Below are 22,272 nucleotides of genomic sequence, written 5' to 3'. Positions count from 1 at the left end.
TTGTTGTGTCATGTATAATATCCTGGACGGGTGCCCACTTGGCTCGCCCCTGGACACTTTGCTTTCTACACTAAATATAACTACAACTTATGCAAGGACTTGTGCATTAATGTGTCGTTACAACAATAGTCAGACATGGACAGACATGTTTAATAATAAACTGAAGTAGGTATATACCATATTTTTATATAGTCACTCACACATGGTTATGTTAATTATGTGTCTACTAAATGTTCCTGAATCTAGAATGTACTGACTGTTTGGATGTTTGTGCGACAATCACGCTGAAACGAGCGAAGTCCCTGGCAGAAGCTAGTATTTAATATTCTGCAAATTCTAGTATATGATTAAAAAAAATTAAAGGACAATAATGTAGGATCATTTCGTTTTTTCTTATCACAAGTGCGATATCTATCACGTTAATTGAATTTTTAGATCATAGAAAGAGTTATTCCATAAAGGAATCAAACCTTCAATGCTACGCAGCGGCCAGTCTATCAGTACATACACTACATACAGAAACAAACTTGTTACATCGGTCAGTTGGTTTAGATTGATGCTATAAATACCACAGCATTACTTGACAATAGAAGAAACAATTGGGTAATAAATGCGTGCATTGTATAGTAAGTCACCATATATGATGTCAAAAGTATTTTCTGTGTATTACGCGACCTATCTCAATAACTATTTAGTAAGGTTAGTAACTAGAAATAGTATTTTGACACATTTTTGTATGGAACTTATCTCATAATTATATCTTTAAGTGGGTAAGTACCCACAAAATAGACTAGAGTACATTAGGTAATCTACGGACTATCTAGCGGGTTACCGGGGCTCCGGCTCGAAAAGCAGGAGTAGGGACGGGGTGGTTTTTAGTCAATAAGAGACTGTCACTCCCTCTCCGCCCAAGGCGGGAGAAGACATTGTATGATTTTCCCCTCTCAAAAAAAGTGGATACCTAATTAGAGCCGGCTTGCAATAAGTCTAAAAAGAAAAAAAGTCATTTGCATATGTGTATTGCGATTGATAATTTGGTAGATAGATACTCATTTCAAAAACTACATTACAAAGATTAGTAGAGGTAGAATTTTAATACTCATATGTTTATATGGAGCTTATAACAAAACAGATTATTGAGACTATAATATAGTCGTGACTTCGTAAAGTAAGATTTCTCACAACTCAATTTTGTGAGGTATTTCAAATAAAGTAATTAGTGAGCTATCTATTTGCCGTCATAATGATTATAAACAGTTTGGAGTAACCGACGCGGGCGCAGCGTGGGTAAGGAATGAGTTCCAGCTGGGTTTGAGCTTACACGCGTTAGCATTCACGTTACATACAGGGGTTTAATACTGAAGTGTTTGTTTTTTTATCATTATTGCTCATAATATCGCTCATTGGGTGTTACTCCTGTGTTGAATACTTTAACACTAATTTGAGCAACATCACTTAATTTGTAGACGAACTAAATTGTTTCGTTGCCACGTTATGCATCAACTTAACTTACATATAATTTTCTTAAACCTAAGTTTGTAATTAATAGGTAGACATATTAAAACATACTTTCCGTGGAACGAAAATTAAACGTCAGCCCGTTCAGCGCTTTGATTGGCCGGCGCGAAAAAACCAACCAATCAGAGCGCCTATCGCGCTCTCGTTAAACGTAAAACAAACTTGTACTAAGCCCTCTGTATGTGTACCTAAGAAAAAACAGTAAAAATGAGTTGTGATTGGAATTCTAGTATAGTTGGCGCTGACGATGACGTTACTAAAATGTGCATATTTGAACGAATGACAGTCGTAATTTCTCTTTTAAAGAATTTTGAAGATTCTTTATTTTGACCCAGAATTTTTACATCAAATACAATTCCGATGAGTCAAGCGTATTTTTAAATACGACGAATTTAATTAATTAAGTATCTTTATGAAAATATAATCTAATATAAAATATCTACTTCCTGGTGTAATGTTTCTGTTTTTATTTATGTATATCTTGACTAATGTAAGGTGCTTTCAGAAAAACGCATTTAATTAGTTTTAATATTACATACCAGCTTTTACCAGCGGCTTCACACATATGTGGATTGAATGATTCTCCGTACTTGCAATTTTGACAACTCAAGAGGATTGACGATACGAGAGTATTAAATCAATTAGCAAACAGAAGTAACAAGCACACATAATTTTCGCTTTAATACTATTAATGGGAATTATAATGGATTAATTATTTAGTTTAACAAAGGGTATCGAATGCGAGTTGTTAACAGGGAGTCCACTTCACAGCAGCCTATCAGCGGGCTGTGATTCTGTAGGAATTTGTGCCTTCACTAAATGATTATTACCTTTGTTTTGTTTTTCATCCGCGCCTCGACTCGTAATCCCAACATTATTATGAGTTTTATGTTCTGAGAGCCTGGGAGTAGTGGGAGTCTGGGATAAATCAATGAATTATGAAGTACACTATTTCATATTTATTTAAGTTTGTGTAAACACAAGTTATCAGTTGAACTTATCATCTAAAAGTAGTTGTCACTAATAGAGTGGTATACACAGGTATGACACCCCTAATTCAGATTGCAAATTCTATTTCTTTAAGGATACATTCCTTTAGTGGGAATCACGAAGTTTAATTATTATTACTTAATGCCTTTGTTTGATTTATTTTCGAAGTATAATGGAGCAATTAAAATAACTTTACCTGTGACTTCGACATTTTATTGATGCCGAGAGAACGCCTCGAGCAAAAATAAATTTCTAGTTTCTTCAACGAACTCAGGATAATAGCTAGCTGATTACCATAAATCGGAACTAAACTGAACCTGACGCTCCAGGCTAGTTCGTCCTAAACAGAAATAACGTGTTTAACTGTCAGAAAATATTTCAAATCAGAACAAAAGGTACAACAGCTCGGTTTCGTTAAAAATCTCCAGCACGTAGGCAAGTATGCACATATATCGATATAAAGTTAATAGTATCAGTTGCATTTCCACATCGTCTGAGCAACGCTGTCGCCCGCGTGTCTCGTACTACTTACACTTGTGACCTTCACCAAAACATGTCAAAATCTCTCACTACGCCGCGACACCTTCTGAATACCAATTACATAACGCCGAGAAACACCGGCGCCCGCTTGCATCGCCGACTCCGAGACGGCAATGGACATGTGACACACGAAATGTGTTATTCAAATGTGCCGCGTGGTACGGCACACAATTCAGGTTCTCTACGGCACCTGTAGACGAATGTGCCATTTACATTGTAATGCACGCGCACTGCTTCCAACCAGTTCGATTAGGAGGGGAATGCTGTCCACATCACACGTCTAATACTTCGGCGTATAGATAAACTGCTATTGTTGTTACCCATTTTTAGATAATTTAAGAGTAATTACTGATCACGTATTGGTTTAGGGTTTTAATTACAAGCCTGCAACTAAGAGAGGGGTAAAAAAGTGGATTGATTAAAAAAGCCGATTAAAACATACCTAATTAAATCATTAGAGCGTTTATAAGTATCCTATTTAATTGATATAATTGGCCGATGTGTATGTATATGACAGCAACAACCCGTGTACAGGTACTTACGTGATTGATCCCGGCGTGGGGGGAGTGGGGAATGCGCTGGCGCAGCGGCAGTGACCGCTGCAGCCAGGTGCGTGCGGCCATCGACACCATAAAATTAATAACCCGTCGAGCCTCCTAACCAATGCACTCTTGAGAATCATGCGCACTTCACGCAAGTATGGGACGCGCAATGAAAAAATGACAATAATTTAAACTGTATTATTATGATCAAGTAATTGCCTGAGGCTGCCTGTTTTATTGACGGACCATATTCAATATCCGATAATCATTTTTCATTATTGATTCTATGATCGTTTAGGAGTTGTTTTGTTTTCTTCGGAGATGATATCACGAACGGGATAAAAATACGGAGGAAACTATTTTCCCTGTATGAATGGTCTCTTATGTCCCCATCGCATTGCGCTAATGGGGAGTTCTCGGAGCTATGTCTGATTCCAGTTGCCATTGATATTTTTTCTTCAGATACTTTATTTATTAGTAGATTTTATAAATACACCTTTAACTTTTTCAATGCTTTGTCGTTTTTGTGTTCTGGGATTATTACTTATCTATAGAAAATGAAATTCCTATGCCACCTAAAGTATATACCTTCTTCATTAAAAGTCTGCTCGTTAAACATAACTGGCGATTGATTAGTTTCGTAAAACGCAGTTGTGTTTAATATGTAAGAAAAATTAAAATTAAGTAAAAATATCATGTTATGTTATTTGAGTTCTGTGATAAACAAGCTCGTTATCAGTGGCTACGACCTCTAGAGGATCAGGTAATTTTGTAAAAAATATCTATCAGATTTATCTTTTGATAATAAAAAAATGTTTTTTATTTTCCATTCATAAATACGTTTTTCAGTCTCAGATATCTCAAAACTAGCTTGAAGTATAAATCGTTGAAAATACCAATTTGTCTCTTGATGTGGTTCTGTGTATGTACCCACTATAAAAGGACACTACATATTATAACACGATTCCTTTATACAATCTTACACGAGTAAATTTTTATCAGAACAGAATTAAATAAAGTCGTAAAAGCTTTCTATCCATAGCACGTTAAAAGGTTTACACAATTTATAGTACACATAAAATATTTCATTCCTTCTCTCACAAATTGAATTATCATAAATTGATCCTTTCAACGTATTAGGCTTCATTGAGGGCTGATGATGTTAGATTCGTATTTAATGGCAGCTCAGGGCGCGGGGCGGCTGCCCGTGCGCAGACGGACCACCGCGGCCGCGATGCGGGGCGCGGGCGGGGGCGCGGGGTGCGGGCGGGAGGAGGCGCGGACTTCGTCGAGACGGTGAGTCTGCCTGATAAAGGAGGATTTTATCCGCTCGATTTAGCATGAAATTGGAACACAAAGTGAATAAAGCCACAAGATTGTAAACATTACGAGGTTCCCTTTTTTTATTGCAGGCATTCGGCTTATTTACGGTTCTCTTTTTATTGGTCACCGGTGTCTGCCTCAAACCCTCTATTTATTACCTTGTTAAACTCTAGTTAACGAACTGATCGCTCAGTACCAGTGCGGTGCTTGCGATGCACTTAATTGGAAATTTATCGTTTTACCCCAACAGAGCTTAATTGATTCGCGTTGTACGCGACTGTAAACGGCGCTGACCATTTCAGAATCCAAATTCGATTTAAAAAAACGCACGGAATTAAAATGATCAGTTTTCGAGTGAGGTTAACTCGATCGTTAACGCGGGTGTAAGACAGTGAGGTGCGTCGTTCCCACGCGAGAGGAGGGTATAAAGTCGGATCCACCGGAATGAATGACTCACTAAACTCAAAGCTCCATTTCCACAAGTCATAGTGCAATTAATAATATGCGGCATCCTGTCGAATTATCTCTCGTCGTGGCAGGGGTCCGGGCGGCTTTAATTTACCACAATGGAAGTTGGTTCTGAGAAGCGTTCGTCGGCGAGGCGGGCCGATTCTTCGACGAAAACAAACAGAAAATAATTATCATAAAGATGAAGAGCGGCCGCTCGAGGCTCGCCGCTGCTAATGGGGGCCCACCTGGCAGCCCGGGCTCCCTCCTCGCGTGTGTGCGCATGCGCACCTACACATTCCTACCGCCACAACCAGCGCAGTCATGTTCCCGACTCACTAATAAACACGTGATTGGTTTTTGATTGCGGCTAGTAATATCTGGTGATGTTAAGGAATACCTAATGCGCCCGCACCGACGCGACGCGTTCCGAACTTGAATTCATTAAAATCTCAATACACGTGCCTACGTAACCTTAACACTTATTACTGTTTACTGTAGAGAAAGTTCGATGCGGAAACTTTCAATTTTAATCAACGACCAAACTACGGTATTTTTAGCGCTTATGTCATGTTATATCAAAATATGAACCTCTAACTAAACCATGTAGTTATTTATCTTTGCTACGACGTAGTTACGCGAGGTCTCGGACTCTTCACGCGATTATTATTATAATATCTGACCAAAAAACATATCAACATATCAAACAAATCAATGTTTTATCATGTCACGTTCGTTCGTTCGTCAATATTCGTTTGCTCAAATTTGCAGTTCTTTACAAATGTGTAACTTGCACATAACATACCTAAGTATTTACTTGCGATAGTTTTCGAAAAACTTGCATTGACAAGTTCTATAACCAATTGTGTAAAGTAAGTTAACTTATTACTCTTGAATGGATTTGGTTAATGGCCAACTATCAATTGTTTTGTGGGAATAGGCAACTCCTTTGTAGATAGCAATTGACGAAGGCAGTGCAGCCAAAGTGTCCCTGCCCTTTGTATACCCTGGCGCCAATATTGTTCATACATTTACTGTTAGCATTTCAAACAGTTTGCTTGATAAAAGAACAGATACAGAATATACAGCGTCATACATTTCTTATCACTATCTCTTCTAAACACCCAATTATCTTCTTCAAAACACCAATTTTTATCTAAATATTCTGAAATACGATTGCGGTGTTCTCTGAACAAATAAAGGAACAGGTTGCAACTTGCTTACCTAATAAAGAACACTTAAATAATAGAGATTAGTCTAAAACTTTGCCGAAAGACATTATGGGGGACTTTCAAAGGCAATAAGTGTACGAATATGTCTGAAGGGTTTCACATTACGTCGATAACTTTGTCTCGGCAATAACTTAACACTGGCCGCCATCGAACTGTGAAAGCCCGAGATAAAATACTTTGACGAATTCCTTGGCTGCCTACCTCAATGGCAAAATATGTTGTTTTTCGTATCCTTTTTCCGATGCCGATATTTCAGAGCGGTTTTTGCGTGGATGCCGCCGCGTATCGGTCGGTGGTCCATTAAATGTGAACAATGGACCACTCAGGTTCTATTTGCCGTTTTATCTAACTTTGACGCACATTATGTGAATTTTGTCGGGACGTTTTTTGTTTACTTAATGACTCTACCCTCCTGATGACTAATTAGATACACGATCTAATTTTTCAGTGATTTTCAACACTTCAAAAAGAACTTGTGTGTAGGTATCTCAATTCATGACTCGTACAACTAAAATAACTAAAATATTATTCAAAACTCGAATTAAAACAGGCTCCGATGTTAACGGAAAATAATTACACCGTCAAACTGCTCAATTAATTATAATCAGAAATTGATATTTCTATAGTTTATGTTTTGTGTTTCGTTCAATAAATGTCAAATAAATTAATATATTCCTTGTTACAAAGGTGGGTCTATCAAGTTATAGAATAACAGGTACGTTAACTTAGATAAATCACTTGTCTATTTATAAGCGTATCATAAGTAGGTAACATGAGCGAGTGTAAACACACGCCATCATCAATGAAATAAATAATATCTAAAATATTATTCACAAAAAATGAGTCACTTCTTAAAATAGTAAAATGTCGAGAAGAAATTGAGTGGTGTGTTGAGAATTTTATCAATTATAGATGGTTCGGAGCCCCGGGCTGCGCCCCCCGCCGGCTTCAACTTTAGCCTTTAGAGCTAACATGGAAACGGCTTCTTTATTATATGTAATTAATTTAAATTAATTTTATCATGTTGAGGTGTCGGCATGTAATATGATATTGCTGTTAATTCAAACTCTTAGTAATATCCATAGATTGTTTAGCTCAGGTGTTCAACTGGGATAATTTATAGGGACATAAAATTATTTTGCAGTGACATTAATACTCTTTACACCTGCAAAATGGTAGACCGAGTCGGCTATTACGACGTATTTTTCATTATTAATATAAATTAGTAAATAATTGCGATTAAGGTACCTAAGTAGGTATCGTATTTTTTAATATTGTTTTAAATATCACCTATATCCATTTGTTCAATTTATATGAAAGAGCCTGTGGCAATTTTAATATAGGTACAAGTATATTAGTTAAAATATCTATCGTAGGTACCTAATTTCAAATGCGTGCTACAACTGAAAATTCTGAAATTGAAAATCACTTTATACTCAAGTCATAAAGGGTCTTGCGACAGGTAAGTTGACATAAAGATGAGTTGAAGAAAAATGTATTTAAAATAGGCAAAGAGGTAAACGAGCAGATCGATGGTAAGAATTACAAGTACGTTGCCAAATTTTCCTTTATCTAGTACAGTGAAAAATTACGCGAGCATTGTTTCACGCCGGTTTCATATGTGTCCGTAATATTACTGCAGCCAAGCCGGCCCATTCATACCAAAGCATTATATATACTACCGCATGAAAATTCATTAACAAATCATGGATCAGGAATAATAACAGTTTCCTAAGATTACCTACGTACAGTTTACGTAAGCATGTATTGATTCATAATCTAATTTTGAGTAGTACCAATATTAGAAGTCCGGGTTGTGCTAATCATAATATGTAGGTAATGCGGAACATCCAAAAATACTTTGTTATGAACACTTTACAATGTTTAACTTTTGTTCAAGAATTTATTTCTCATCTTTATGAACGAAATTTATTTGTTTTAACTTTGGAAACGTATAATGAAAGAGAAATATTATTCCAGTTCTTTTTACTATGTTTGTGTTTAGCATTCTACTATAGATCCACTATTTTGTATTGCAATAAACAGTTTTATATCCAATATTGTAAATATTTTGATTCCTATTACAATGGAATTGTTAACAAAACTGTATGTCCAACTTATGTTTTAATCAAATATATACCTTCATTTACATACCTAAATACTCTACCTATATTTTTTTCAAAATCAAAATATGTAGTTTAAGAATGCCACCATGACTGGTAGGTGCACGATTATAAAATGCTCATTCGTACTTACAATTGAAACGTTTAAAAAAGTTAAAATAATAGAAGCGTCCGCCTTATTTTGTCATCTCCAAAACTATTTGAAACAAGTGCTTCGCGTGTGTTCGGGACTTTTACGATTTCTTCTACATTCCACGGAGCAGGGCGGGCTATTATACGCTGTTACTTACTATATGTAAGTGTATATTATATAATGTTTACATTCAGTGTGACTACATAGTATAATTTTGTTTGTTTAGTTTTATTTTACCCAAACAATGTAATGAATTTCCTTGTTAGATGTTTAGGGTGTCGATAGATACCTACAATTTAAAAATATTATATTGTGAAACTACTGATCATTTTTAAATAATAATAAATGTGTCATGAAAGTTCTTGTTTGTACAAGTAGCGACTTGAATTTTCAAGGGGATGCAATCTCAGACATAACTTAAATAAAAAAAGTTTCTACGCAACCCAAAAATATGTAACCACCATTTAATTAATAAAGGAGCATTTTCTTTGGCCTTTTCTGAAATTGAGCCAAAGAAAAAAGTGGCACTTTCAGAACAGACTCAAAAATTTATGGAGTCGTAATGTGCTCCTTTGCGTGGAAATTTGGAAACCATATTATCTGTCTCACTTGACAGTTTTAATATTTACCGTAAATATTTACTACTAGATCATAAACAAACCAAATACCTACATAAGTACCTGCGTACTGTGCGTAGGTATGTACCTACCTGGTTTTCAAAATGCCAATGATGATGACTCACGAAAACATTCTAAACATTCTTGCATACGAAAACACTTTCTTTGTATCCATTTTTTTTATGTTTCCAATTTTGAAGGAAACTTTTTTCAATTTATCTGTTTTCCACGAAGGTTTTAGCGATGTTTTAGTGCATGAGGTGATGACGTGTTGCCTCATTCGGGGCAAAGTTAGACTCACTTAGATTTTTGAGTGGAGAAAATCATTCAATGACTTATCCCGCCTTGGGCGAGGTGAAAAAGGGGGTGTCAGACTCTTCCTGACTAAAAACCACCCGTTCCTACAACTGCTTTTCGAGCCCGAGCACAAGTAACCTGCTAGGCAAACCGCAGCTCCGAGAAGATAATATGGGCTACAGTTTTCTTTTAACGCGAGCGGGTAAATCTGCGGGCGATAGGCTTATATTATATAGGTAACTGTGTAAACAAATAATTCTTTTCACTAATCTGTTAGTATGACTCACAGTATGAGTAAATACGGTTTATAAACAGTTCATGTGAAGACCGATATAAATACATAGGATAGGTATAGGTCAATCTGGATACACGAATTTACGAACCTATATGTAAGCAGAAACACTTATTAACCATTAATAACTAGACGTAGGGATAATAGGGTAAGTTCTCCTGTTTGCGTCCACCTACTATCACGCGACCATTCTACGGATCGCCATGAATGTAAGATACTGAAAACGTATGAAATGTATAATGTATAAGATCAAACTACTAATATGGTGGTAGATTATTTTCGGGTTTTTTTTAAGAGCATTCCGTAACATGGATTCGAACTATTGGGTGGACGCAAACAGCTGAACTTACCCTATCTGTGAGCTGTAAATTATAATAAACTATTTGCCAAGGTAACTAAAAGTTAATAAATCTGTAACTAATAACACATGTATTAAAAATCCTAAATTTCTCCTCCTAGGTACTTACATTCATTTCCATCCCCGTTGATAATATTTAGATACTGTAACAGACGTTCTCAGATTTGAATGAATAACACAATAACATAACCTACTTTATCTTCAATACCTGAATAACGCACCCATTCTAGGTACCGTGCGAGGGCAATGCACTAGACACTAACAGAATCTTAGAAGAATTTCCTTCTCATAATTGGATGCTGCCCATGCGAATTATCCATCGTTGGAGCAGTAACAATCAGTAGGAGCCAGTAATTCCACTGTTATCAGCCTGTGATTTTATCAGCTAACAACTAACTATTCGAGACTCCACTGGACTTCTAATTGATTTTGTGTAGAGGATAATTTATGAACGATTAATTCCATATTAGTTTGAATAGGATGTAAAAAGAAAATCAGGTTTTCTCTAGGATAAGATAGTACCTATAAGAATGAAATCAAATAAGAATTACATTCGATACTGGCAGTATAGTCGACATCGTTGAATTGGACAATCGGTTGTCATTCTTAAGAAAAAAAAAGGAATTACAGATTATAATATGACCCTTTCAAGGGTGGGCAGAAGTGTTAGTAGGTACATATTAACTTAGTAACACTCAGTCAAATAGGTAACTAGTTCTGTGTAACAAAGGGCGACCCCTACTACAAAGCATAACACGTCATGTACCTAGATACTTATATAATGTAATGTAAATAGATAAAAAATATTTTCATTTCTTCTCCTATAGGCAATTTTGAACAAAGCTTTGGTAAAGAACTTAGCTACAAGTCAACACCAAGACAATAAACCTCGCATTGCTATCACCAAATTGATAGGAACTTCGCAGTTAGGGGCCTACTAGACTACATTTCAAACAGCTACGTATACCTACTACTAATCCCAGGGAATCGCAAAATAAACAATTAACTGTAACAGCTAAAGTACTTTACGGAAGGAAAACAACACAACAATGTTTACATACTTTTCATAGAAAATTATTTAATCTCGCACGGCACAAACGAAAAACAGCACACCGTTGTTTGTAAACGAAACGACGGGAGCCTTGGGAAGTGCAGCTAACATATTCCATCTTTAGCGAATATACTCAACATCATCAACTGAAAAACCAACTCTCCATACACGACATAAGGAGCGATATTGAAAAACCACACGTTCCCAATTCTCATTTAAAACGCTCATTAATTGTAATCTAAAGTAAAATCTAATACCAAGCTCATAAGATTCAGTTTCAGAATTGGCAAGGCAAACACCTGGAATCTTCGGGAGTCGGGCACCAAAAAGTGTTTACTCGTAAACCCCGCTCATTGTTTAAGTAAACTTCTATTTCGATGCTTTACTGTGAAGCGCTGGCCGCGCGAGATTCGCGCTAAACAATATTTCTCAGTACCCATATAAGAAACGAAAGCTAACTGCGCACTTTAAAATGGGCAAGGAAACCCATATTTTAATATAGTTTAGTGCTAAGTGCTGAGTGCTCTAAATGGTCGTATTTTTCGTTGTTTATTTCACATTGAACATTGCGGAACTTTTACAATTAGGTAATAGAATTCGAATTAGAATGGGATTGTCGAAGAACAGTTTTGTTTGCTTTTAATTTTAAATCTATTCTTATAGTAAACTGATTAGGTAAATAATTGCCAAAATGAACTCTGTTATCCGAGTTTAAGTACCTAAATTATAAGTGTTCTATCTAGGTAGGTTCTTATTAAAGCTACTTAGGTACTAGGTAAATAACAAACAATGAAATCTGTACCAGGTTATAATAGAAAGAGAGAATATTTTGTAGTTTGTTTGCACCAAACAGGCATTAAAAGTACTAGACCAATTAGAAAATCCTTCATAATTGGAAAACTTACCTTTCACTCCTTCAGAGATTACTATGTACTCTATGTAAGTAGTATTTTTATTCTAATATTCTTACAACAGGACCTATTTGGAACAAACCTTCTAAATTCTGCATGCGGGCGAAGTCTCTGGCGCTAAACTAGCACATAATATACTAAGTCCATGTTTATATACCTACGCGCCCCCGGCGCCGGCACGAGCCATTCATCACTCGTCACTACCCAAGTAGTACCTAGTTTACATAAGTTCCAAGAATGTAAACAAAATGTCCAATGAAAAACATGTATGTCTAGAAAATTCTGAAAACACACAATGTTGTACTACGAACCTATGGACCTACTCTTTTGTTAAATTGTTATATGAATCATATTGTTATGTTTTGAAGTTTAATTGTTCATTACACATAAAACATTTCACGTTCGTTCCTTTCATAACAATATTGGCCAATTAGAAATAGTTTCAATGTCTAGCGTTGACCAGAACTTTCGACTACTTATATACACCATTCGTAGTGTTTTAGAGTAAGACTGGAGTGTACGATGCTTAGATACTCACTACTGTGAATACTACGATTCCTATTAGGTAGGTATAGGTACCTGGGTGAGGCTTTTCTCAGCTAGATGCTGATGTAAATTAGCAATAATAAAAATAAGCGTATTTACGTTGACTGCCTCTTTGGTGGAGGGTTTGCTAGTCTGCCGATCAATTAGTACAGGGTTGGACTTCCATGCAATGTTAATTTAAATGGTGGCCTTGTTCGCTTTGTTCACAAGTGTGATTATTGATCATGCTGTCTGTAATTCGATTCCCTCGCCTCACCCAGGGCGGGAGAAGTCATCATGATTTTCACACCTTAAAAAAATGGTCGGGTAAATTATTGCTTTTTTTAGAATTAGAAAGCTGATATTGTTCTCGGTATTGCAATGGGCTCTCTCTTACGTTGTATAATTATACGCGTCTCTGCCTAAGGGTACTTTTCCACCAGAGATGTGTTATGTAGCTATGCTACGAAGATGTTAGCTAAGCTGTGAAACTATGTGACAGTTTCCACCAGTGCTAAACTCTGTGTTCCAATGAATATGATTGATAAAAGCCACAGCAACGTAGCATAGCACATGTCTGGTGGAAAAGCACCCTAACACTTCGAGGATTAAAAGACGTGATGTTACTTTGTAGTTAAATTCTAATAAAACAACAATCAACATTATAAAGGTATATTTTATTTATTACTACAAAAATGCTATTCTATATATAAAACTATCAATATGTCTCTTCTATTAGAAACTCCTTGACAGACTTGCTATATCTGTCCGGCAAGATGTCTTGTAGTTCATTGCGAGTTAACCAGTTGCCTTTAGTCTTGTTTAGCTTTCCACTTTTGTAATTAGCGTAGTAGAAGAATACCTGAAATAGAAGAAAATATATTAGAAGTAGTAGTATTAGTATGTATAATGTGGTAAAAGCTAAAGTATGTGAGAATCATATTATATGGTACTCTATGGTCTCTGACTACCCCTATTGGATAAATGTAGCAGAACCTGGGCGAAATACAAGTAAGCAATATGTTGCTGATTCAATTCCTATAAGAAACAGTTCAATACATACAGAAACATTATTTTTCAATGTCACAAGCAAATGTTGGCATGAATGTTACAGAGATTTTCGATTTTGCAATTTTGCAGTTTAGGAATGCAGCCTAGGTAAACTAAGAATACTCTTATGACCCTCAATTTTTTACCCAACCGTAGGAAGGGTATTGTTTTTTACACATATGCTGTATGTATGTATGAGAGTAAAATTCTTTTATATAAATTAAAATCTTAATTTGCCTCATACTTACTTTAGCACCTATTTTCCCATTGACTTCAGAAGGATATTTGTACTTATAGAACCCACAAGGTGCATTTGACAGAAACTGCACATTCAGTTCAGGACCACACTGCTCCTTCACTATTCTTTCAGCAGTCTGAAACATTAAGTTTTACATTAAGTACCTAAGCCTAATTGTTAACACTGGAATTGAATTTATTGAAAGCTTGGTTTTCACCGTGAAAGGGTAATGATTGAGAAATGCTTAAGCAAAATGCATTCCTTTTATAATAAATAGGTTTATATTCCCATGAACAAAGAGTCAGTAATTTAATTTACCCAGCAAGTGAATTTCTACTCTTTCTACAAGCTCGGCTTGTTCTGTCTGACAATTTGGGGATGGAAATACAAATATACAGTTTGTGTTTGCTAATTTAACAGTCCTTATTGGATCTGTTCCACTTGTAGTGAGAACTGGGCTTTAAATGGGTAGGCACATTTTTGGCAATATTCTGATCATCTGATGTATATATAACTTTATTATAACTATAACTATAACTTTTTTTTAAAATTTTATGGCTTATACCTGTCTTAAAGTCTCTCCTTCCTTCAACAATCCTTGAGGTAGTAATGTTTTGGTATCAGAGCCTAGTTTGATAGGTGTCACCAGCACCAGGTGTCTTTGGAGGCATCTTTCCGTTGATGTTTTGTCACCTTTTTTGTCAGCATCTGGATTTAATAAGTTTATACAAATATACATAAATGAATATTTTGTTAGGCTAAATTGATTTGGCCCCAAATTGGTGGAAATGTAACTTAGAACTAAGCAATGGATATAGGATACTTTTTATGCAAGGATTTTCTACAGGAATGGGAAAAATCTGATTGTGCATACAAAGTCACAGGTAGAAGCTAGTATAATTTCAAAATAAATAAAATCTAGTTTATAATGTATGATTCATTTGGAATTTTTAATTTTTAACTTGTATTTTTATTTGTTAAAACATTTACCTGTCTCTATACTAGCGAATTTGAACTGAGCCAGCTCTTCATTAGAAGCATCCTCAAAGTCCTGAGCAGTGATTTTACTCACTGCATCCACATCCACATCAGCTGACTCCTTCTTTAGCAGTTCAGCTTGGATTCTTAAAAATAAACATTGTTAATGCAACAATACATGATAATGTAGGTTTCTTTTAATAAGAGAACACTTACTTATCGCTTTCATGTCGAATTTCATGATCTGACTTCATACTCTTCTCAATTTCCAAGGTACTTTGAAGAGCCATAAATTTCTTTTGCATTTCGTTCAAAGGTGGAGTAACCACTGGCAGCCTCTCCACACAAACTCCTGTCACAATATCCCATGGTGATCTAGTGTTAAGACCTGTAAATAATTAAATTTAAACTGTTAATCACCTGATCCTGTACCAGTTAAGAAAATAACCTAAAACCGACTTACTTCTTACAAAGATCTTCCGGCATAGCGTCACCTCTGCTTGAATAAACGATTTAAACATTGTTAACAAAGTTAAATGTATTTTATATCTATTTTCATTTAATAATCTTGTTTTTTATACAATAATCTGTATTTTATATTTTTCTAACTTCTAGATTCCCGCAACTGACACATGACAGTGAAAACCGATGACAAATGACAGTAACATTTTTGACAGTGACATTATTTAGTTACTGATATTCTCGTTCGCAATGTTGTACTAAACGCAGGGATATAAATGCATGAGTAAATATTTTTTCTGGGGGACATAAAAATGCGCTAGTGATTTTGTGTTGTTAGTGGTGTTAATAAAAAGCATGTAATATAGAATCTAGTTTCATTCGTAGTAAAAAAGTATATCTAGGATAATGTAATAAAGTTTTTCAGCAGCTCTACTGGTATAAAAATTGTTGCATAACATTTAATTAATTGATTGCATTTAAAAACGATGCCATAATAAATTAGTATAATAAAAACTATGAAAAATATCATTTGTGAAATAGTTTGTTTTATTATTTGTTTTATCACACTTAGTAATATTTTTCAGATAACTGAGAATACGCGTAGTGTGACATCTGTCAAATTTGTATACTAGCAACACCTTTTTGGCGATTCTGCCTTTTCCGGCTCTTGTGTCAAAGAAAGTAGGTGAATATGTTTGTAATTACAAAAATCCATGAAAATCCTTTAAAGTATTTAATATATCGATGTGATAGTGATTGATTTACATGAGGAATAACATATAGGATCAGTTGTAAACTATATTTCATTTACTAAACATAAAACATACCCTCCCGAGTTGACAAGTGTTACTACAAACAGGTTAAGTTCTGTAACCATATTTATTATCGTTTTAGGCTTGACCATGAAGCAAATAGTTGCGAATCAAAAAGTGAAGATCCCCGAGGGGCTCACTGTACACGTTAAATCGCGGTTGGTGACAGTGAAAGGACCGCGCGGAGTTTTGAAAAGGAACTTCAAGCACTTGGCTGTTGACATTCGCATGGTGAACCCGCGAGTCCTGAAGGTAGAAAAATGGTTTGGCTCCAAGAAGGAACTCGCCGCCGTCAGGACTGTCTGCTCACACGTTGAGAACATGATCAAAGGTAAATTGTTTATTATATTTTGTTCTATGTTGTTGTTCTCATGAACACTGTTATAACCTGAAAATTCAAACTTAATGGCAGAGTGACTACAATTTCTTAAAATTCTCTAAGATTCCTAATTGTGCATGCCTTTACATGCTTTTGCCATGGGTTATTGTAGGTTTCAAGTTATGGCTTTGTTAGTGTGGTGTCAGTTGTGAAAAAATGTTTAATGCTTAGAGACTAATATTGCTCAGAGACTTGACTAGGCTGAGTTAAGTTTCTAAGATTACTCGCTGACCTGTATTATTTATTAAAGTAATATTTATCAACTTAAAATTTATTTCCACATTGGAGGGTTAAGAAAGTGATTAAAATATTTTTTAATTATATTTACTAGGTTCAGTTGTGCATAGCACACTTGCTACAGAATTTAAATTCAGTTCTGTGCAATGTATCAAACGGTTTTTTTTAATAATACTTGTTGGGACTAACCTTAACTTTGAAATACTTATTATGATTGAATTCTTGCTTATTAAAAACATGTGTCTATTTGGTATGTACTAATTTAGTTAACTACAGTAGAACTCCAATTATCCGAACTCCGACTATCCGAATCGCCGATTATCCGAATCACAAAAATTGTCAAAAAAAGTCTAAGTGCGCTATTATTCTCCCCCCCCTTTTAAGCCAGTGTTTGTCAAGTCTTGACTTGACTTGTCTTAACTTGCCGTTGTGCCTACGCTGACTTCCCCTGCAATTTAATTCAATAAAAAAATAGTGCAATATCAAAACGTAGCTTTTATTCTCTTCAATGGCAATTTTTTTGAAAAAATCCGATTATCCGAATATTTGATTATCCGAATGGGTCCCGGTCCCCATTAATTCGGATAATTGCAGTTCTACTGTAATATTATTTCTTCTCCAATGATTTGAAATATCATTAGTACCAGATACAATTCTTGATTCACATTTTAAAATGCAAAATAGTTGGACTGACGGTTTTTTGTTCACTGCATGTTCTTTATCCTTTTAACAAACTTAATGCTTGACTATGTAGTTGGATCAGTGACACATTGCTCTCCACACCTGCATCAGTCAAGAAGCACCAATATCAAGCCCAGAGTATAATAGTCTTGATAGTTTTATCCCCTATACCTTCAGAATCATATTAATCTATCAGCAGAAGCTAATTAAATATAGAGGTCATCCGTCCACCCCAGTCAAGCTCCTCATAATTACCTCTAAGGTGCTTTTGCCACCTTCGTCTCTCTATGGATAGATAGTCATGTCTGGGTCACGGCACACCTTAGTAACCTGGTGGCCTAGGCACTTGCATTGTTTGCCATATGTAATACAGCTTTGTCTATCACACTTTGGTTATAAATGAGTGCTGAACTTAACCCTAATGATGACCATCATTTTTGTGCTCTCATAAGGACTGCTAATGTAACAAATTTGTCCAATTGCTAACCATCAAAACTGAATGGTTTTATATTAGTAAATTCTCTATTAAACAACAGACTACTTGATCTCACTGCCATGCCAATAAACTTGCCATTAATTATAACCTATATTAACCAATATATTTATTCACATTTCAGGTGTAACCAAGGGATTCCAGTACAAAATGCGTTCCGTATACGCCCATTTCCCCATCAACTGTGTCACAACTGAGGGCAACTCCGTCATTGAGATCCGTAATTTCCTTGGTGAGAAATACATCAGGAGGGTAAAGATGGCACCCGGTGTGACCGTCGTCAACTCGCCCAAACAGAAGGATGAGCTGATCATTGAAGGCAACTCCCTGGAGGATGTGTCGAGCTCTGCGGCTCTTATCCAACAATCAACCACAGTGAAAAACAAGGACATCAGAAAGTTCTTAGACGGTCTCTATGTGTCTGAGAAAACAACTGTTGAAGTGGATGAGATTTAAGGACATAAAATAATTTTAATTTGAAGAAATTAGTTTTATTTATATCCCAAGTTATTTTACCACATTAGTATAAGAGTTGATTTCATATGTTGACTCAAAAGTAGTGATTTTTGCAAAATACACCTAATAAAAATACTGAATACACCAGTTCCATATTCACATATGAACTAATAGGGTTTTAAAAAGGCTTCATAGTCAATTGTTTAAATGTTACAATTTTTAGATGAATAGAAGCTTCACCTCAACTTTGTGGGGTTCGGTCGCCACACCGGCCATCTTTTACCAATTTATTATGGTCTTGCTTTGAATGATCTTTTCGTAGATTCAACAGCCAGTTTATACTCACCCAGTTGCGTATTGATGACCGAGGGACCAGGGTACAGTGTTTTATAAACCCAAAAAGTGACATCGTTATTCCACATTTTTACAGATTGATTGAAAGGAAACGCTAGAATAAATAGGTACGCAGTTTCTATTACATCTTAGAAGATTAAAATTTTTTTGAAAATATATATTTTTATCCTAATTATTAAAAAGTACATCATAATAAATTATTATCAGCGAGCTGATTGAATCCATATTTTAATGGCGTAAAATTACAAAGTTATCATAAAGAAAATAGATCGATTTAAATCGACATTATAATTGGTTTTAGTATTTTCGATTCTATTTGATAATTCGATTACCTCTAGATTTCGCAATTTTTTTTTTACATCCGTCCTGAAGTTTATGAAACACTGCGGATTACCTAGCTAAAATAAAAGGCATGTACCAACATCCAAAACAAAATCGCGTCCTCTAAAAATTCCAAACCTCATGTAATTAACATTTCAGTGGACTATCAGCCAAAATATTAGTTTTGATTTCGATATAAAATGGAGCCACCATCACTAATATTTGTGTATTTTGTCTAATAAGTATGCACCTACCTAACCTAATGAGACCTAGAACAAATCTAGTTAGTCCCAATGTAACTTTCGGATATAAATACTCTAGCTTGGATAAATGGTGGTGTTTGGTACTACAATGTACAATACGCTACGCTCACATAAAACGAACTGAGATGGCAGAGTAAGGTCCGTATCGTACGTATCGCACGCATCGTACGTATCGCACGCATCGTACGTATCGCACGCATCGTACGTATCGCACGCATCGTACGTATCGCACGCATCGTACGTATCGCACGCATCGTACGTATCGCACGCATCGTACGTATCGCACGCATCGTACGTATCGCACGCATCGTACGTATCGCACGCATCGTACGTATCGCACGCATCGTACGTATCGCACGCATCGTACGTATCGCACGCATCGTACGTATCGCACGCATCGTACGTATCGCACGCATCGTACGTATCGCACGCATCGTACGTATCGCACGCATCGTACGTATCGCACGCATCGTACGTATCGCACGCATCGTACGTATCGCACGCATCGTACGTATCGCACGCATCGTACGTATCGCACGCATCTACGTATCGCACGCATCGTACGTATCGCACGCATCGTACGTATCGCACGCATCGTACGTATCGCACGCATCGTACGTATCGCACGCATCGTACGTATCGCACGCATCGTACGTATCGCACGTATCGTAAGTGACCCGGTTGTGGCCACTTTAAGAATTTTGTCGTCTTTGAGGCTTTCTTAACTTATAGTTTTTGTTATCACGAACATATTTCTTGTAAAAAGTCATTTAACATGTATTAAACTTGCCTAAGAAAACCCCTTTTTTAAAGAACGTCCAATAGAAAAATAAGTGTATAAAAAAGAAAAAAAAAAGGGAGTTTGTGCCATTTTTGGCCAGATTCGTGCCATTTCTGGCCACGGTCGTGTGCCAGTTCTGGCCATCAAAAAATACTATACTTAAAAGTAATCAAAATTTATTAATTAAATTGGACATTTTACAAACAATGATTTTTATTTAGTTTGGAAAATATGAAATATTATTACTTCACTTTAATTTAACTTACAAATAAAGAGATCAACATTTATATGACGTTGGTAAAAGCTGCAAAGTAAACTGACCTTCCCTTTGTGAGAAGGCAATTTATTGCATCTCTGAAAATGAAAAATATGTATTTGTTGATATGTAAAGCTAAGGAAAAAAAGCCACGATAAAATAAAGGGGAAGAAGTGGGGTGTCTATGTACTCCAGTTTTGGCCAGCCATGTGGCCAAAGATGGAGAAATTCATAATTTTGTCTCCATTAGTGGCCACCTTCTAAAATCCTCACTTCAGAAACATATGGCGACAAAATAACTTTAGTTTCACTTAGACAATATATTCTTCATGTAGTATTAACATAAACATCCAAACAATAAGCAAAGATTTAAAAAATAGAAACGAAATCCTCACCCACTCGCCTTAGCCTTTTTGTTAAGATCTTAACAATTTCAACCTCAACTAAAAAGAATGACTTGTTGCATCGAAGTGAAGTTTGACACATTAAAGCTGCCAACGGTATCAGTGTCTCTAATATTCAATATTTTAAATACTGTACATCACAGAGTAATTTATTTGTCCATGCCTTAGTTATAAATATTTGAAGGCCCAAATGGCCACAAAGGGGTCGATGGCCACAACCGGGTCACTTGCCCTATGTGACATCGGATCAGTGGACGCAATTGTATGAATAAAAATCCGTTGCGCACGATGCGGGCCTGTGGACGCGCACGCGCGCCTGTAGACACCAACGAAAAGGATTAAAATCACATAAAACGTTAGAAGGCGCGCGCGCGCGTTATATTTTCGCTAATTTAATCCGACAGGCATTAGTTTTTCGTTATGGATAACGGATTGGTAGCATTCAATCCGATAAACCGATTCCTGTCGTTAGATTGAACAGTAGTCACTTTTTCCTCATCTATACATACAATAAAATTGTAGAAAAGTGCTGTCTGTACATTGAAAATAAAAATTAAAAAAATAGCAGGGGTTATTGTTATCAATAATATAATCCGACAGGCATTAGTTTTTCGTTTTGGATACGGATTGGTAGCATTCAATCCGATAAACCGATTCCTGTCGTTCAGATTGAACAGTAGTCACTTTTTCCTCAATCAATAATAGGTATAATCCGACAGGCGTTAGTTTTTCGTTTTGGATACGGATTGGTAGCGTTCAGTCCGATAAACCGATTCCTGTCGTCAGATTGAACAGTAGTCACTTTTTCCTCAATCAATAATATATAACATACTAGCAAACCCAGCGAACTCCGTTTCGCCACCTGCTCTTTTCTTGTTTTTTTTTTTTTTTAATTTTCTTTACTATAAACATCACGGAACCTGTTACCTTTCCATCGAATGCAAAACCGTGGAAATCGGTTCGTGCGATCTGGAGTTATAGCGTCAGGAAGGAAAACCCGACTTATTTTTATATAATAGATATAACTAAATTTTCGAACGCCCCCAAAGGCTTATTCGCTAAGGGTCAGTTATATTAACGCAGAGTCGAAGCGCATCGAAACGTATTTCCAAAACTAAACATAACAAATTCTACCTTAACTCCACATTCTAGCGAAAGCGCGCGTGATCGCTGGAATTCGCTTTGGTTGTAAAGAATTTGACGCTTCG

The 22,272-nt window shown here is 36.0% G+C and overlaps 2 protein-coding genes across 3 annotated transcripts; one reads left to right on the top strand and one right to left on the bottom strand.

Moving 5' to 3' along the window:
* Positions 1 to 13,557: 13,557 nt before the first annotated feature.
* On the bottom strand, positions 13,558 to 15,767 carry LOC118282116 (39S ribosomal protein L46, mitochondrial). The gene is made up of 6 exons (XM_035603044.2): positions 15,629 to 15,767; positions 15,382 to 15,553; positions 15,178 to 15,311; positions 14,753 to 14,895; positions 14,198 to 14,323; positions 13,558 to 13,761 (listed from the first exon to the last, which is right to left on the bottom strand). The coding sequence occupies exons 1-6, from the start codon at positions 15,684 to 15,686 to the stop codon at positions 13,618 to 13,620; spliced, it is 777 nt and encodes a 258-aa protein (XP_035458937.2). The 5' UTR covers positions 15,687 to 15,767; the 3' UTR covers positions 13,558 to 13,617.
* A 396-nt stretch (positions 15,768 to 16,163) lies between these two features.
* On the top strand, positions 16,164 to 18,714 carry LOC118282119 (60S ribosomal protein L9-like). 2 transcript variants are annotated; one of them, XM_035603048.2, is made up of 3 exons: positions 16,164 to 16,308; positions 16,522 to 16,770; positions 18,354 to 18,714. In XM_035603048.2, exons 2-3 carry the CDS (start codon positions 16,530 to 16,532, stop codon positions 18,683 to 18,685), a joined length of 573 nt encoding a protein of 190 aa, XP_035458941.1. In that variant the 5' UTR covers positions 16,164 to 16,308; positions 16,522 to 16,529; the 3' UTR covers positions 18,686 to 18,714. The 2 variants fall into 2 exon arrangements, with proteins under 2 accessions (XP_035458941.1, XP_035458942.1); XM_035603049.2 differs by having other exon boundaries at positions 16,289 to 16,312.
* The last annotated feature ends 3,558 nt before the right edge of the window (positions 18,715 to 22,272 follow it).

The sequence above is a fragment of the Spodoptera frugiperda genome, chromosome 28 (assembly GCF_023101765.2).
Source record: "Spodoptera frugiperda isolate SF20-4 chromosome 28, AGI-APGP_CSIRO_Sfru_2.0, whole genome shotgun sequence".
Taxonomy (NCBI): domain Eukaryota; kingdom Metazoa; phylum Arthropoda; class Insecta; order Lepidoptera; family Noctuidae; genus Spodoptera; species Spodoptera frugiperda.
Note: the sequence above shows the minus strand (reverse complement) of the source record. Positions and strands in the feature narration are given on the sequence as shown.